The 17,897-nt window shown below is 32.4% G+C and overlaps 2 protein-coding genes across 3 annotated transcripts in view; both read left to right on the plus strand.

The window, feature by feature from the left end:
- Positions 1–17,897, plus strand: part of LOC132952816 (cAMP-specific 3',5'-cyclic phosphodiesterase) — a 680,524-nt gene that overhangs the window by 237,569 nt on the left and 425,058 nt on the right. The window lies entirely within an intron of this gene.
- Positions 3,036–17,897, plus strand: part of LOC132952349 (cAMP-specific 3',5'-cyclic phosphodiesterase-like) — a 132,674-nt gene continuing 117,812 nt past the window's right edge. The window contains exon 1 of the mRNA XM_061024634.1: positions 3,036–3,086. Coding sequence (XP_060880617.1) covers positions 3,036–3,086 — 51 coding nt within the window. The remainder of the gene's footprint in view (positions 3,087–17,897) is intronic.

Genomic DNA, 17,897 nt, shown 5'->3' on the forward strand with positions numbered 1-17,897 from the left:
AGAAAAAAAAGCTTTACCAGAATCCATTAAAAAATAAAGTAGTTGCCATTTGAAAAAATAAAGTTGATTTTGCTATTGGCATACCTGCGTGTTGAAAAATGATGAAATAATCATAAAAAAATCGCCTGTTAAAAATAAAGAAACATGTCTTTTTTCGTTTTAAACGAAATTCCAAATCGTTGAAAAACCCCGCGTACAATGACATAAGATACATCCTGTATATATACTGCATTACGCTGATATTTTGGTCGGTATTTAAAATTTAACAGAATTGAAATACATCAAATAATATTATGTTGACATACGTGAAACGCGTCACTGCTATAATATGTAGATGTCAATACTTACGACTATACTCTGAGAACATTATAAAATCATCGCAGCGATCGTCACCCACCGACTCTGTGTGTGTGTGTGTTTTTCCATGTTTGTGGTGCGGAGAAATTATTTTCGAAAGTGTCTATAGACGAATTATTACTCGCACGATGTGCTGATCTGCCCCCGCCCGAACGGTTGCTGCAATAATATTATGTTTACGTTTTTGTGTTAGATACGTACACACGTAGACGTTTTGAAATTGTTTTGAAATATTTACTAAAGGGACTTTGGACTAAATACAAGTACAATACATGTACAGTGGCACCTCGGTATTTCGAAGTCTTAAGAGACCAAAAAAAAAGAAGGTTGACAAGTAGGTATCGCTCTGCTGTGCAGTAGGTTACGAGTGGGTCACTGTAACGGATAGTGTTAAATTTGAGTTAATAATAATATTATCGTTGTATAAGAAAAACGATTCTGAGCGAAGACGGTTTGTCAGTGTGGATATTTTATATTATATTTATATTGTTATCACTTATTATTTATACTGTAACCCAGTAAGGTGAATTATGAAGTATTATGAAGTATATTTGATGATATTATTGTGAATAATGTAATTTATATATAACCTACTTACGTGGAACCTTGTTTTAAATTTTCAACCTTTACCTATACAAGTTGAACATTTTATAAATTTTTAACTACAAATAAATATTAAATTTTGTCAAAATTCGAACTTTAAATGTTTATAAAAAGAAATTGTAGCTATGTATTTTTAATATTTTTCAACTGTTAGAGTAACAATATATCAGTTTTATCTATACATTTTTCAAGCATGTTGACCTAAAAAATAAAAATGTGTCGACATTTATACAAAAAAACTAAATAATTACAAATTAAAAATTAAAAATGTCCGTAAACAGCTCGAAAACAGTCAAAATATTTTGAAAATGTTATCAAGTATAGAAATTGATAAAATAAATATATTATGATACCTATAAGTTTAAATTGTCTACAGTTATTAGTTTTTGAATAAATTATAAGAAAATAAGGAAATCGCTACTTGAGAAATTTTTGAAAAAATCGATTTGGTCCATGAACGGAAATATTTTGACTCTTTGCGAACTAGTTATAGTCTTGAAACATTTTTCAAATTTTTCAAATTTTGTAAATTGTCTTAAGTTATCTTTCATAAATAAAAAAAACACTAGCCTTCTTTATTTTTAAATAACTAAAAACTATATAGGTAGTATTTAATAAAAGTATATTGTAACAAAAAAATAAATACGTAACAATACTATGGTAGTTATACTTTTAATTCAACGTATTTTTTGACGCCATACCGGTCCTAATTTTAAACACTTAGTGGATAGCGACAACGCGTCTTACGCTTTTCGGAGGACGGGAGAAGGTTACCACGGTACATAGATATAACAAATCAATTACAATTCAAAAATAGTAGGTATATTACAATTTACAATAGGTACACATTTAAAGTTTAGACGATATAAAAAATCAATCAATACAATCGTTGGATATAATACAATTTATAATAGGTATACATTTAAAGTTTAGACGATATAAAAAAATAATCAATACAATCGTTGGATTTAAGAAATTGGTACAAAATATATGGTTATACAATAATACAAAAATTTAAATTTTAACAAATACATACAAAGCAATAATATTATAAAGGTTAGGTACATAGCTAATGTGATAAAATATTACAAATAAATATTATAACAATTCAACCACAGTAACATCAATCGATGACGACGGAGCTCCGACAAAAACACATTCTTCGAGCCGCGTTGACTAGACATTTAACTACAAAACGCTTAGACCGCTTCCAAGCAGATTTTCTTGGCGGCAGCGCGGGTATCTGCGGTGTTGTAACTTCCGTCGCGTTCTAGCCGCGGAAGTCGTTGGCCAGCGGTTCCCAAGGAGCGTCCTGCACCATTTCCAGCAGCGCCATCCACCGTGACCGCAGACTATGCACTGCCCTGCGTTCAGTGGCCAGAGGCCACTCAAGCCGGCCATAGGCACTCGCAAACGCCGTGGACCGCGCCGGGACGAGAGCGGCCGTCACTGGAAGCAAGTGCGACGTCACAGGAAGCGGGTCGAAAGTTAACGAAATCTGGACGCCGTGGAAGTCGACGGCCAGCAGTTCCCGCAGAGCGAACTCTGCGCGCCACTCGTCAGCCAATACGGGCAGGCACGCGCTGTTGTCTACCAGTTCCAACGACGCCATACTCCGCGACCGCAGACTGTGCACCGCCCTGCGGTCAGTGGCCAGAGGCCACTCGAGCCGGCCATAGGCGCTGGCAAACGCTGTGGACCGCGCCGGAACGACAGCGGCCGTCACAGGAAGTGGGTCAATAGTCACCGAAAGTGGGTAAGACCTTATTATCGTATTCTCATCCAAATTATTCTGCGATGGCAGCTCGCTGGACATGGGGCCGGACATCTGCGACCACCACGATGAAACAGCCAACGGCGATACTAACGTCTTATTAGAACGTCTCAGTCGACGGCGTATAATATCTTCGTTCTGCGTCCGATTAAGATCCGTTTTAGGTTTGCTATTAGACACCGGAAGCGAGTCCAATGTCACCAAATTCTGGTCGGCTGTCGATGGAAGCTGGTAGGACCTCATCGTATTCTCATCCGAACGCGGCGTCGCCGAATCATTCTGCGATGGCAGCTCGCTGGACATGGGACCGGATATATGCGACCACCATGTTAAAACAGCCGGCGACACTAACGTATTATTAGACCGTCTCAGTCGACGGCGTATAATGGCTTCGTCCTGCATCCGATTTAAGTCCATTTTTTATATAACTATGTGTAGCGAAAATACAAAATATTATGCTTTTAAGATTATTATGAACTGAGCAATATTATATAATGACCGTACTCGTCACTGTTTACAAATGTTATGACACTCGTTCCTATGGTGGCCGACAGTTTTTCGACCGCTTTATTGATTTGCAGCATTTTTGTAATAATAATTATATTGTTGTTATTTTAATTAAATGACAAACGAAATTACTATTCTCTAAAATAATACGGTGAAATCTCGAAACCTCGAATAGGTCGGAGACAACAAAAAAAATATAGTCATTGAAAAAATGGTATTTATTTTAAATGCAGGGATCAACAATACCTTCGAATTATCGAAAATTCGTCTTATGTTTATTGTCGTTCGAGTTATTGAGGTTCAGCTATAATGAACAATACGTTTTTAAATCAGCGATTTCTGATTGAAACAATTCCAACGTTTTTAGAAGGCTGGGCACAACGAGTTAAAAAGTCAATGTTAAGTTACTTTTGACTGAGTTATATGACAGAGTCATGCAGTGAGTTACACATACAACGTGTACAACGTTAGGAGAAGAAGAATATTTAAATTATTAATGTAATAATCACTAATTTTGCCATCGTCACTCTATTCGAGTGGATATTCGCAATAAACGCGATTTCGTAACAATATTAATTTTCCTCGTCTCCCTCGTAATGACAGTCTTATTTATTCTTTTCCGTACCTATTCGAAAATAGGTCTCTTGTATTGTGTGTGTGTGTGTGTGCGTGTGTGCGTGTGTGTGTGTGCGTGTGTGTGTGTGCGTGTGTGTGTGTGTGTGTGTGTGTGTGCGCGTGTGTGTGTGTGTGTGTGGGTGTGTGTCTAGTGTGTTATCGATCGACACGATTGGTGACTGTTAAAAAATAAATTTCGATAAATTAATATGTGCTACAATTTACAAACTGCTCGGAGATACATCAGTGGATAAAACATTCGGACGTTCCATCTGCATCGCATATATATACTGATAGGCATCCGACTGGTAACCTGATTCAGATCGCATGTTGTAGCTGCAACTACCACGGTATGATTTATATTGTTATAATAATATTATTCAAAACTTGACAGAGTTCCGGAAAATTCGACGAGCGTAGTTGTCTCAAAATAGGTTGAATCATAATGACTGATGGACTCGGTAAGTACCTGCGATATCAAAATTCGCGTGCTAATTTATTAATGAAATGTATTTTTACAACTTGGAAACTGATGAAACCTAACAATAACCGTTGCTTTGAAACTGTGAAAAAAAATAATAATATTTGATCGACACGATAATAGTTAATGTAAGCGAACGTTATTTATCTTTCTTGTTAAATGGTATGGAAATTAATTTTCGTGAAGTATGAAAATTTGGTGGTTATAAAGTCAAGTCTTTGACCAAAAGAGATTGTGCTACTCGCTATACTCTATAGTCTTTATATCAATCAAAAAGATTTCAAACACAAAATTAATTGTACAACATAAACTAAAAGCCAAATAGTTTATTATCTTTGGAAATATTTTACGCTAAAAACTGGTTTGACTCTCAAATGTATTATGCTGAAATGTTTTGTTCTTAAAAATATCCAAGTTCACGAGCTAATTTGTCAATTTTGTTAATTTATTAACAAAATATGTATGCATGGTTATGTACGTATAAATACATGTTAAATACGTATTTGAATATACTTAAACATTATAGAAATCTATCTAAAAGTGTTCTCATATATATATTAGAATTGGTATTATTTATTTTATGGAATATTAAAATTTATATAAAGTTATTTTAATATAGAAAATTTGTGAAATGTATAAAAAGCATAAAATAAAACCGAAAACAAACGCGAATTTTTTGCAGTCACAATGAAGAACAAACATATATTAGTTTTCTTTTATATAACTATATTATAGTTCAATGGCATGTGAGTATTTTGGGACTGCTGTCAATAATTTATGAGGAGGTAGGTCGTAGGTATATCAGTTTAAATTTTGGACAGCCCAGGAAATATAAAAAAATAATTAAAATAACTACATTTTTACAATTAAAATTAGAAATTACTAAAGTAGTAATTAAATTATAGTGTACATCAATGCACCCTGCTACACTACCACACATACACTGGCCATGTTTTAAAGTTTTGAAAAAGTACTGAATTTGCATTGTGTAATTATTATAATACTCGTAGACAGGCATAATTATGGGTAATGTCAGTTAAAAAAAATGCCTTCTGGATAATACCATATAATATATTATAATTATTATGTTTCCGAGCTATACCTACGACTAAAATGTTAAATGTATACTGTATATTATATTGTACGTCATCAATCTTACTTCTCTGCACCACTTCTGAACTCTGACAGTTTCTGTATTTCATAAATATAGGTAAATTATTAAACTATTTTAATATTTTTGTTTGTAGATAACACTATCATATTATCGATTGTGTTTATTCAACTTTGAAATATTTTAATTGGCTTTCGTCGTATTTTTGGCAGTTAAGCCTTATATACATATTAATATTTTACACCTTGAAACCGTATTCGTATAAGCACAAGAAACGGCCGCGGTGGTACACGACCTAAATCACTCGCACGAATACTAAAATTCAGATTAAATTAATTTGCCATTTCCTCTTCACACGTTACATAACGAGAATAATCATTATTAATGAGTTCCCCAACTACGGTGATTCTATTTTTTGTCCCGTTCTCAGCTTTTCTTATATGTCGTGCCAACGCATTTGGATACTTGCCCCGGTTTTTCACACGCATTACTCATTATTATAAAATTATTTTTCGTCGTCTTAATTGGGCTCTCGTGTGTTGAGAATTTCCCGCCTTGATTTCCACATCGGCGGTGGTTTGGATTTGCGTTCGCCGAGTTTATCTCACGCGTTAAAATTACCTAAAAACGACGTATTTTTGTCATAATATGCGTATTGTATGAGCATAGGTGATTAAAAATTATGTCGATCGTTTTTTCTTTTTTTAAGGTGGGAAAATCACCTCCATTTACACTTACGCTTTAATTTACACTTGCACTTTCATCTACACTTACTTTTTCACTTACACTTACAATAGAGGTACACAAAAATCTAAACCCTGAGAAATCAGTAGAATATAATATTTACTATTTTAGCGTTGGCGGTTGGAGGCCGATAACCATAGTATAATATAATATGATATTGTATTTTTATTTATCGCTGTTTACAAAGCGTTTGTCGTTTGTAGTAAATTGATCGTATACAAACAAAAAAAAAACATTAAGAAAATTCGATATTTTGATTAAACACTTCTTATCTCACTCTACCGTATTACTCGATGTTAACGCGCGTGAAATCGATTACGTAATTATAGCTTGGACACAAATTCACTGTATAGATTGTATAAAAATTAATATAATATTATAGTTGCATAAATCGCACATATAGAGTTATTGTCAAACACTTGTATATCACAATATTATTATAATACATTTATTGAAAATCGTTTAGTATCAAGAGTTTGTATATATTTTATCAAAGTTTATTTTGGTTAGTAGACATTATACTCAAGTAGTGTTGTACAAATATTCTCAATCAAAATATTATATGCAAATAACAACAATGTAGCGTCTTTATAAAATGTATAAATCGCGCGTATAATTAAACCCCCCACGGAACGTATCTACAGTAATAATACATTGACGCGTTTTATATTCTAAAGGGGGTAATAATATTATTATTATTTATCCTAGTAAAACCACAATCACACGTTCCACAGACTTAGACCATTAATAACCATTAAAGCCGCGGGGCTGTTTGCGGGATATTCTTATATGTACCTACCTACCTACATATTATTATTATGCTCTTTTCAGTTGATTTCCGCGCTGCAGCTGCTAAGTTCGTATAATAATATTATGTACGTACCAATTATGATATGAGAAAACATTACACCCGAGCTCGGACTTTTTATCACACAAACATTTACACAACATCGTGCTTTTACTTATTGCTAATTAAACTCGCGCTGCAGCTGTGTAGTTATGTTCGTGTCGTAACTGAAACACCGCCTCGAGTGAACGCAGTGAACGTTCGCGAAAGTAACTCGAGTAGATTTTAAATATTTGCAAACTTTTATTAATATAAATAATAATCGAGAGCGAATTTAATTAAAACGTGTAACGATAAAAAAAAGCTTATCGCAAATATAAGTAACTACGTTATATGTGTAGGTATTAGTATAACAATGCGTATATACCTGCCTAGTGCCTATATACCTACCTACCTCAATAGCTCGCCATGTCGTATATGCGCCATCGTGTGCGCATTGTTATTACAATATTAAAATTTGCTCGACCACTTTTGGGTTTTCGTGTCGTAATGCTATAAAACACTGTGTGACGTGCACGTCATTTAGTTAATATTATATCATTGTTATTATGTACATGAGCACCTCTCCCACAGCGGACACACATCGCGGTATGACCGGCAGAAGAAAACACGTAGCGGAGTTCACCCATACTTACATTTTGTTTAAATGATTTGTGGCGCTAACTCAATTTGTTTTAGTTTTATCATAATATAATATCGTACCCATTACATGTTTGCAAAAACATGACAGAAATATTCATTCATTTTTCAATTAATATCTAATGATAAAAGTAACATTATTTACGACAACACATCGATTCTTTTGCAGCGCCGGTCATCACGGTATTATAATTATTTTTTTACTGTACTTACCTACTTTTTGAAATTTAATTTACGTAATAGTATGTGTATAGAGAGTTTATTTAATGCCGTTGAATATTATTCTTAAGTACATCGTACAGCATACATTCTTTTATTTTGTTCAGCTCATATTTAACTATAATAGAAATTGACTTTAAAATATCTCTAAATAAATAGGTAAATATAGCAAAAAATATTATTATTATGTTTTTATGTAATTTCATAAGATACCCATATGACGTCGTGAGCCATTTCAAAAGCACATCGATAACGCTATTAATACAATTCTCAATAATGCACCAGTATGTACGCCTTAAAATATAATATTTATTTTATCATGTCGGACTGTGTTCCGGAAACTGTGCGAGTTCAACCGGACTGAAACCAAATATTATTATACAACAATGTGAATATCCGGATAGGAGGAGATAAAACGCGTATCGCAGTGGTAAAAATATCGAAATAAGTAGACGGTCGACGTAGTACATTTATATATATCCAACAATAATACAATAATAGCATACAAAAAGGCCTGTTGCGTTGTGAATTGTACAAGAGGACCCTTAACCGTAGTACGATTGTCGTAGTGCTCATGGGGTTAAATCCACTGACAGGATTATCATTTTCATTTTCTTTAAAAGCCACCATAATAAATAAATATTTATATATATATATATTTACGAAGGTACTGATCTGGCTGGTTTTCGATAAACGACGTCTCCGTTTAGATGTTATATATAAACGGCCGCGTCCTTTTCTTTCCTTCTTTTTATTTCCGACTATTACGATGGTTAGGCAGTTTATCGTTTCTAAAGACGTTATACTTTATATAATAATATTCAATATATCATATTGTATACAACAATAACAATATAATCAATTGATGAAGTTAATAATATTATATAATGTGAAGAAAACGACGATTTGACGTGCATTTATTATAATATAAATTTTAATAATATTAATTATTATAATACATATAGTTACGGGTAAATACAATATAGTTATTTCAAAAAAAGTAAAATCTCTATCAGTGACGTATGAGACAAATATTTGTTCGTAAATGAAATCTGAGCTGAGAAAGCCAGATTTTAGGATAAAAAATGACTTCTAGAAAATCCAAAATAAATATTCTTTATTGCATTTTGTTGGTTTTTGTTTTTACCACCCAACATCATTTCAGTTATATAACTAATGGATGACCTAAAAAATAATAAAATGTCTTAAAAACTAAATTTAGAAAATGATTGGGTTTCGGAAGGTGATTGATGATATATAGAGCGAATACACAGTGAAATTAAACGCATTCGATGCTGTTTTGTTGTTATCTCAAGCATGGAATGAAAATATAGTAGAATGGACTATAAAAAAAACAAAATGTTTTATGGTACAAAGTTCAATCAGATATCCAATAAAACAATTCCAGCCACTTTAAAAATCGTAGAAGTAAACAGTGAGGTACTTACTGCAAGCATATTTACTGATCAAGAAACTCAATATCCGAACAGACAAGAAAGAAGATAAAGATAATGTAAAAGAATAGATAACAAAATCATTTAACGGTTAGGTTATATCCGGATGAACTATTTAATGTGCTTATTAAACTGTAAAAAATAACGTATATTTCATCTTTAGATAGTATAGATTTAGAGCAACATTTTGATTCACTGAAACCAATCTTTTAAAAAAGCATTTGTATAAGTATTATAGGTCATCTTTCTGGGGTCGAAGCCATTCCCGGGCCTAAGGAATGCGAAAGCAGTTCCGTCCCCTGTTCAAAAAAAAAAAAAAAAGATTTAAGTCATCCATACAATAAATTTAATCAATGTTTTTTTTTTTTTTTTCAAAAAATAATATGCTATTATCAATATTATTAATATGATAAAAATTTGTAATAATAAATAATATTAATTAATTATATTCAGATTATAAACTAAGAGTCGGATTTTTATCATTTATTTATTTTTCTGTCTGAAAGAGGAGAACTTTATTCAGGTCGTATTTGGACTCCTAAAAAATAGAATTTTTAAAATCAGAGTCCAATCCAACCTGAATTTATTTGTCAGCCCTAAAATAAAAACGATTAAAATCTGACTATTTCACGAGGCTCGAGAGTTTTTCCGGTAAAAAACAACTTTTCGTAAATTAATACTAAAAATATTATGTCGTCTCCGACACTCTTAGTCGTGGAAATTAATCAAATTTCGTATTTATATTAAGTTATATTGTTACGATTGCACAACGACTATAATCATAATAATAATTATTATTATTGTCGTCAGAATTACGCACGCCTCGACATCCAATAATAATAACAATCGTATACACTGAAGTGCGTACTTTTATATAAGCACGAGTGATTGCGTATGTAGGTACCATTTTTATGGCGGTCGTAATAATTTTGGAGACGTTCTACGACCGCATGAAAACGTCGATATGCCACGTGTGAGTTCCGAAGATATTATTATGGGACGAGTGAGTTGAAACCATAAACATTTATCGTCTCTACTCGAAAACAGGTAAAAAAAGGCATCGCATTGGCCATTATGATGGTAAATTTAAATTTAAATAAATATGTAAGCCACAGGTGTATCATGGCTTGGTGCTAGAAGGGCAAATTCCACATTTGGACGAATTTTAAATTATTTGATCAATGCCATTAATATTTGATTATGCTACTTGTATTAAAACAACTACTAATGTATCTGATGCAGTATATGACCATAAAACATACATTGGCCATTTTGACAATAATCGATAGGTAGTGTTTATAAATATATAAATTACTAATATTATGTGCAATTTATATTATTATTATATTGATTTCAATAAAATATTAAATTTGTAAAATTATTTATTTTATATATTATAGTTTTTGGCCAATGTCAGATATATTATACTAATAATGTTTACTAATTATTTACTATACATCATGAAGAACAATGTGAAAATCAAGTTTATATATTTTTCTGGTTTCTCAAAATACGAATTAATCATTTAACTAATAATGAAAAAAAAATATTTAGTCATCAAATTTCCAAGACTTGTCTTTGCCCTTATATATATTATGTATTTATGACACACCCATAATTATTGATATAATGTGTTTTGAAAATTGGCATATTTTAAAATTCAATTTCCCAACACAATGTTCTTTTTTTTATTTTTTCCTCCTAGCACCAAGTCACAATATTAAAACGCTGTAATAATGTAACCTAAGTGGTTTTCTACTCAAAATGTAAATTTTCGGGTGATTTCGTTTGCGTTTCGTTAAATGATACGACGACGTTTGATGATGACGTAGAACAATATTATTTTTTCTCATTTAACCTCGACATGTCGACTATACGATGATATGTGAATCTTTTCGGATTAGTATTGAAATGTCACGGAGCTTAATATCGCCGTTTAACCAATTACAACGATAACCGTCGTCATCGCGAGTTGTCTTTGTCGTTATGTTTCGAACCGAATAATAATACTGCTGTGTGTTTCACAGAGGGTGAGCGTGCTCGGTGAATCGCCCTGTATAGCGTTTGGCACAGTCGACCGTATTTTACATAATATTATACCGCGATATACTACTGGTCTATACGGATTTTTTTTTTAATCCTTCAGACACACAGCGGCGAGCATTTATCACGCGTAGTTCAGCCACAGATACGTGCTGTGTTTACCGTTTTGGTAACGTCGATCTGACCATCGGAATTAATTAGGTGATACGACATACATTATAGATTTTTGTACTCTCATGAATAATGGGAGCAGAAACCACCCGGACGAGTATTCTTTTAGGGTGTGTGTGTGTGTGTGTGTGTGTGTGTATGTGCTTTTCAGTTTTCGTGCCGTTTTTTTTTTTAAGGCGTACAAATTTCGCTTGAGAGGAAAAAAGACCGTCTTCCTCTCTAGGGAGCATGTTATTTACCGTGTATAATCACTCTCTCGTCGAGTCTCAATATCTCATAATCCGTTGAAATGGGACGTTAAAGATATTATATTGAAACTTCTTGAGTTATCGACGAGATGATCAGTCGAAAAATAAAAACGTTGCATAGAATGAGTACCTATGTACTTAACTTTAAGACCTTTTTAGTGATAGAATCGTTATAATACTAGTTTTTTTTTTAAGCAATCTTTACATTGTATACAATTTAAACTACAGGTCAAAAGCTTAACGCCGGGAAAAATATTTATAATATAAGTAGGTACAATTTTAATACCACCATATGGCAGAAGTAAATTACGTTTTGTTTTAAATTTGCCTTCTAATGCGTAAGCGTATTAAAAGAAAAACGATAAAAATGACACGTAACTATTTACACAAAATGTATATTTAAAACATGTTAAATACCGTATCGATCACTAACTTTTGATTTGATTTTTAGCCCCTAAACTAATATATTAATCAGGACCTTCAAGCCCGTAATTATTATTGGGTTAATTAGGGTCTGCAGTAAATAATCTGATAACAAATGTATATTGATGAATTAATAAACAATAAATAATAATATATTATATATTAAAACTTCCAGCTCGTGTGATTATTTCAAATATTAATCACAATGACACACGGTGAAAAACTAGTATACAAATGTTAGAAGTTTGTCCAACTTAAATTTTCCAAGTTTGTTAATACTTAATAAGAAATAATGAGCGTTCTTAACGAATATTATAATATCGTATAATCAATCTATTCAAGTGGTATTTAATTTCTATGAATAATAAACCGTGATCAATTTTTCGAATTTCGTAATTATGCAACCCATAATTAGTAAAAGATGTTATACTACACGCGTGATTTTTTCAGGATTCATTAATCGAATTCATTTTAGTTTATCGCGGTCAGAATATCGGGATTTCTCGATTTTAATTTTTACCTTTTTCATAGTCCTTGTGCGTCATTTGGTCCGCAGCCGAAAATTACCTCGGGTAACTTAAAATATGAAATTAAGACAAATTTGGCTACGTTAAAAATATGATCTTTTTTTCTTGCGACGCACTCGGGTGATACTTATTCTGGACGCTCTCGGGACATTAAATAAGGGTAATTTCGAGACGCACTCGGTATACTCCCAGGATTACAGTATTTGTCGATGATGGTTTTGATGAGCGAGGGGCCCAATTATTATTATGACATCAAAATGTGAAAATATTATATATATATCGTATATTCGGTCGGGTGTAGATAAAAAGGATTTTTAGTATTGAAACATATATATTATATAATATGGTAGATTTTAATTCCGAAACGACTGTATAGTTGCAGGTTGTTGATTACTGTCAGTAGACACAAACAAACACACACACGCACATTATAATATGTAGACGAATCGTTATTCCGGGAGGAACAATGTATATTATAGTAAATAGCGGCTAAAACACAATAACAATATATTCAAAACACAAACAAACAGCAGTAAAAGTCCGATTGAACGCATTTGCACAGAGGGAAATTTATCGGGATTTTAATTGTGTTACTTTTGCGTTTAAGGTGCAATCGATACTGCTTTAGTACTGCGCGAACATAAAACACGTATACATATATAATTTAGTTACGCGCACGATTGTTCTTTTATTTATTTATTTATTTTTTTTAATTCGTTTTATTGCGAGAATTTCCGATCCGGCGGCGGCTGCGTACTCACACAGTTCTCACATAAATAATTCAATTTGCCGTGCTCGTAAACTATACACGTATAATAGTTAGGTAGGTACAGCGCAGCGTTTCAAACGATTTTCATTGTATACACACGACGTCCCATCCAAAAAAAAACAAAAGAATTAACTCGATTTCTAATTTTAAAATCGTGTACACGCGCGCACGCGCACAATTGCGATGCGTATTTAATAATAAATTGTAGTCGCGGGTACATCACGTGATAGATACGCCGCCCAATAAACCCAAAACAAAACATTACATGGTAAAGGTCGAGTGTAACGACGTTAACTGTTTCGGGCGAGATACGTAAAAGGTCCTGTGAAAATATTCTGTCGTCGGGTAAATTAAAAACTATTACGCGTTTCAAAACCCCCACGCCGCGCCGCCGCTGCTGCAGTAATTAAAAAGCCCGCTGAGGAAAAAGTTTCGACTTTTAGACCGTTCACTTTTTTCCGTATCGGCGAGTCCGACACATCGATATTTTATAATATTTTAACTAGACGTCTTGACGAAAATATAATATACGTCAGTCCGTTTTTATAAACATTTCGGGTTAAAAGCTCTCGGCCAAAGGCGGCCGGCTGGCAGCAGCGTTCCGTTGCTCACGCTTCTCTGATTTCCTCTATCGGTTTCCTCGATGTGATCCACTAACCGCCGCTTTTCTCGTGTTTATTATTGACTGCGGAATATAATATCTTGTTACCCGTCTGTGTAAAATATTTTATCCTGCAGAATACGCGACGTTATCTTCCTATGACAGTATAATTATATACTATGGCGCACTGCAGTCCGACTAGGTTAGCACTTCTTGTTTCGCAGACATTCGGAAAACCTATATACAGTTATTATATATACAGTTCCGTCCAGCTTTTCTTAAGCATCCCGTAACTCCGCGCCCGACCCAGAAGTTTTTTCTCATCGGTTTTCACTTACAGTGCCACCCTACTCCAAACACGATTTTCCGACATAGATTATTCCTGAAAATAAGAAAAGTTCTGATAAAATGAATGCCACGGAAAACCCACCCACATACACACACACGCGTACATAATATTTGCTACTCGGTGATTTTCTCACACTTCATAGAGATCACCTCGTGGTACCATGCCTAAATTGCATCGATACATTGCACTGGAGGGGTCAATGATTTCCTATAGAAATAAAATAAAACCAATTATTCAAATGAGCTGTGGTGCGACGATCCGTTCTGTAATTTCCTGCAGCCATACGACCACACGCAGTCAACGCACTCACGCGATATGCCAACTTCACCGACGGTTCGTCCAAATAGACCTCTACAGGACCTCTTCCCAGTTAATGATTTATTATTTTTCAGTTCGTGAATCGCTAGAGATTATACGACAATCATTTTCCTACAAAACCCTAATATAGTACACTATTGGAGTTTTGTTGAAAATTTCGTATATCATGTAGGTATTGCACCCTAACACCCACTGCTTATACCGGACACACAATTGTTATTCATTATATCATAATATTATCATACAAAGGCGAGATATTTCATCCGTTAAAATCGACAGATTATATCGAAAACATTTTAAAACGTACATTGTGTTTCAGTCGCAAGTAAATTAAATTTAGCTCATATTACACGCGATATTACTTTAACGTATGATTAATATCATATTATTATTATAATTTTAATAAGCGCAAACTTATAATCCCCCACGTCTTACACGCGTTATTTAATAATATATAAAAAAAATAATGTAATCTGACGGAACTATAATACAATACGCGTCGTGCTAAGCCAATAATATCCTAATATAGTGTTATATTATGTACGTGTTTTGGATTTAACCAGAGAAAACCATATTATTATTATGGTGTGTGTGTGTCCACGTTGACGAGCTATTCGCTATTCACACTGCGCAATAGCTTTAAAATGTGTGTAATACGTCAGTAAAACTGTATTATTAATTATATTCATTCATCGTGGTATAGTTTTTTTTTTTTCAGTTGATTAATCGCCCGCAGCCTTTAGTTAGGTTTCAAGTTTATTATTATTTCATATTTTTTTTTTTAATATTCGCACTCGCGGTCGGTATTTCGCGTTTTACAAATGACTTGTGATTACGGCTTTAAAATCATGATTTTTTTTTCAATTCGATTTAACGTTTAGGGGACGATAAAAACAAATATATCATGTAGGTACCTACTTTGCGTAAAACATTGATAAGCAAAAATTCCCAAACATAGATTTTACATTGTCAGACCTAACAAAACGTTTATTTTTATTTATTAATTTTTAATTTAGTAAATGTATTATATTCATATTGATTTTTGGCTCTTCAGCGGAGCAATGAATGAATTGGTTTTAGAATAATAACGCATATATTATGTTTTTATATTTTTTTCAATATCGAACACGGTTTTTGGTAGAACATATTTTATGATATCGGTGACATTTCAAAACGTATACCTCTTTTCACTGTACACTTTTTCAGAAATAACGAATTTCTATTTTCAAATGCTAGAAACCCAATTAAAATGTACTGATTCACTGTATGAGGCAATTTATTGTTGTAAACTGTAATGCGGTAATTTATAATTTAAAATACTGAATTGCATCATACATTTTGATGTAATCAACGGATCTAGTGTGTTATAAAATATTACTATATTCTATCATACAAATATACGATAGGTAGTAGGGTACTTTCCAAGAAAATTGTTGAATATGAACATTTATATTGAATTACGTTTGATGTGTGGTAGGCATCTCACCATCACCACATTTCTCATAATAATTTCAACCATTCAAGTTAAATGTTCGAACCAAAATCTACAACCTGTAAATGTAATTTAATAAAAGCTAAAAGTTAATAAAAATTTAAAATAAAAATAAATAAAAAAATAACAAATGTTCTAAAGTATAAAATGTGTTTATACAACAAGAATTATAAAAGTAATTTGAAAATTAAATTATATTTCAATAAAAAAATATTTATAAATATTGAAAAATATCATTAAACAAATGTATAAATATTTAAAACAGATTTGTTTTATTTTTTAAAAACAACAAAAACGTTTTTCGGTGTCTGTGAATGTTTACCTTTATTCTTTAATAGTTTTACGGGACTTAGATTACCCATTTCTTGTGTATATGAAAGTTAATACAATAAACACAACACATTACTTAAGAATTGAAAAGTGTAGAATGTTAATTAAAAAATGATATGAGAAAAAAATTGTTGTTATGAAAGTCTTAAGTATTTCAATTAAGCTATTTTAAACACAATCTATAAGTAAATCTATTTTGAAACTAATGCAATAATATTTATGAATTAATCCGAACAAATAAAAATGTATTTTGTATTAAAGAAACTACCATCTTACAAATTTTGTTTGGAAATATATTTTATAAGAAAAATGTATGATTTAACTATGTACGAGAAGCTATAGTTATTAATTGTATTTTATTTTTGAGTAGTAATTTAAGAAAAAAAACTTGTTAAAAATATTCAAATCGTAAATATATGAATATTGGCCGGTAATAATCGTATTTACATAATAATTCGATTTTATCTTTTTTTTTTTCGACTAGATAATATTATGCTCGTTGTAATTTCCGACATCAATTTATTACAGAAATAAAATAATTTCAAATCGAATATTGTTTATATTTTATCGAGTTTGATTCGCATATAATACATATTTTTTTCATCCCCCCCCCCCCCCCCCATATAAACGTTAAACACCGCCAAAGCTTTTAAATAGTATTATCATATACCCTACGGGCAGCGTGGAATATTACGGTTCGCGTTTTCCAAATAATATCGTTATCAGCTGATTAAATACATTTTCACACATCAGTCTTACACTATTAACATAATATATACACTTAATATTATTAATATAATAATGACGTTAATAATATATTATTATATCGCTTGTCCCGGTACGTATACATATTATAATATTGTGTAGGTACTCAACGAAATTAACGGTAAACATCACAACCACATCGGAAATGGTATTTTAAAAGTGGATTTCATTGTTTCCATTGTTTCTCGAGACAAAATCCGGTGAATAAAGTGACACGGCAAATACCGGTAGTAATGCATTATTACTTTATACGCAGTTTTCCACGAGAACGCTTAAGTCTCCGAGAATTATTATAAATATATATATATATATATATATATATAGATTATAGGTATATATAATACAGACCTGTTGTACAATATACATAATATAAAGCGCTTGTCGATTTTCGTTTAAGTCTGCAGGTGGGTGGGGCGCACGGCAGAGCTCGATCACTCCAGTCGCCATAATGACGTTTTAATAAAACATCCGTCGTAAGTCGTACTCTACCTACAACTATCGTATTTTGTT

Source organism: Metopolophium dirhodum, chromosome 9 (assembly GCF_019925205.1).
Source record: "Metopolophium dirhodum isolate CAU chromosome 9, ASM1992520v1, whole genome shotgun sequence".
NCBI lineage: Eukaryota > Metazoa > Arthropoda > Insecta > Hemiptera > Aphididae > Metopolophium > Metopolophium dirhodum.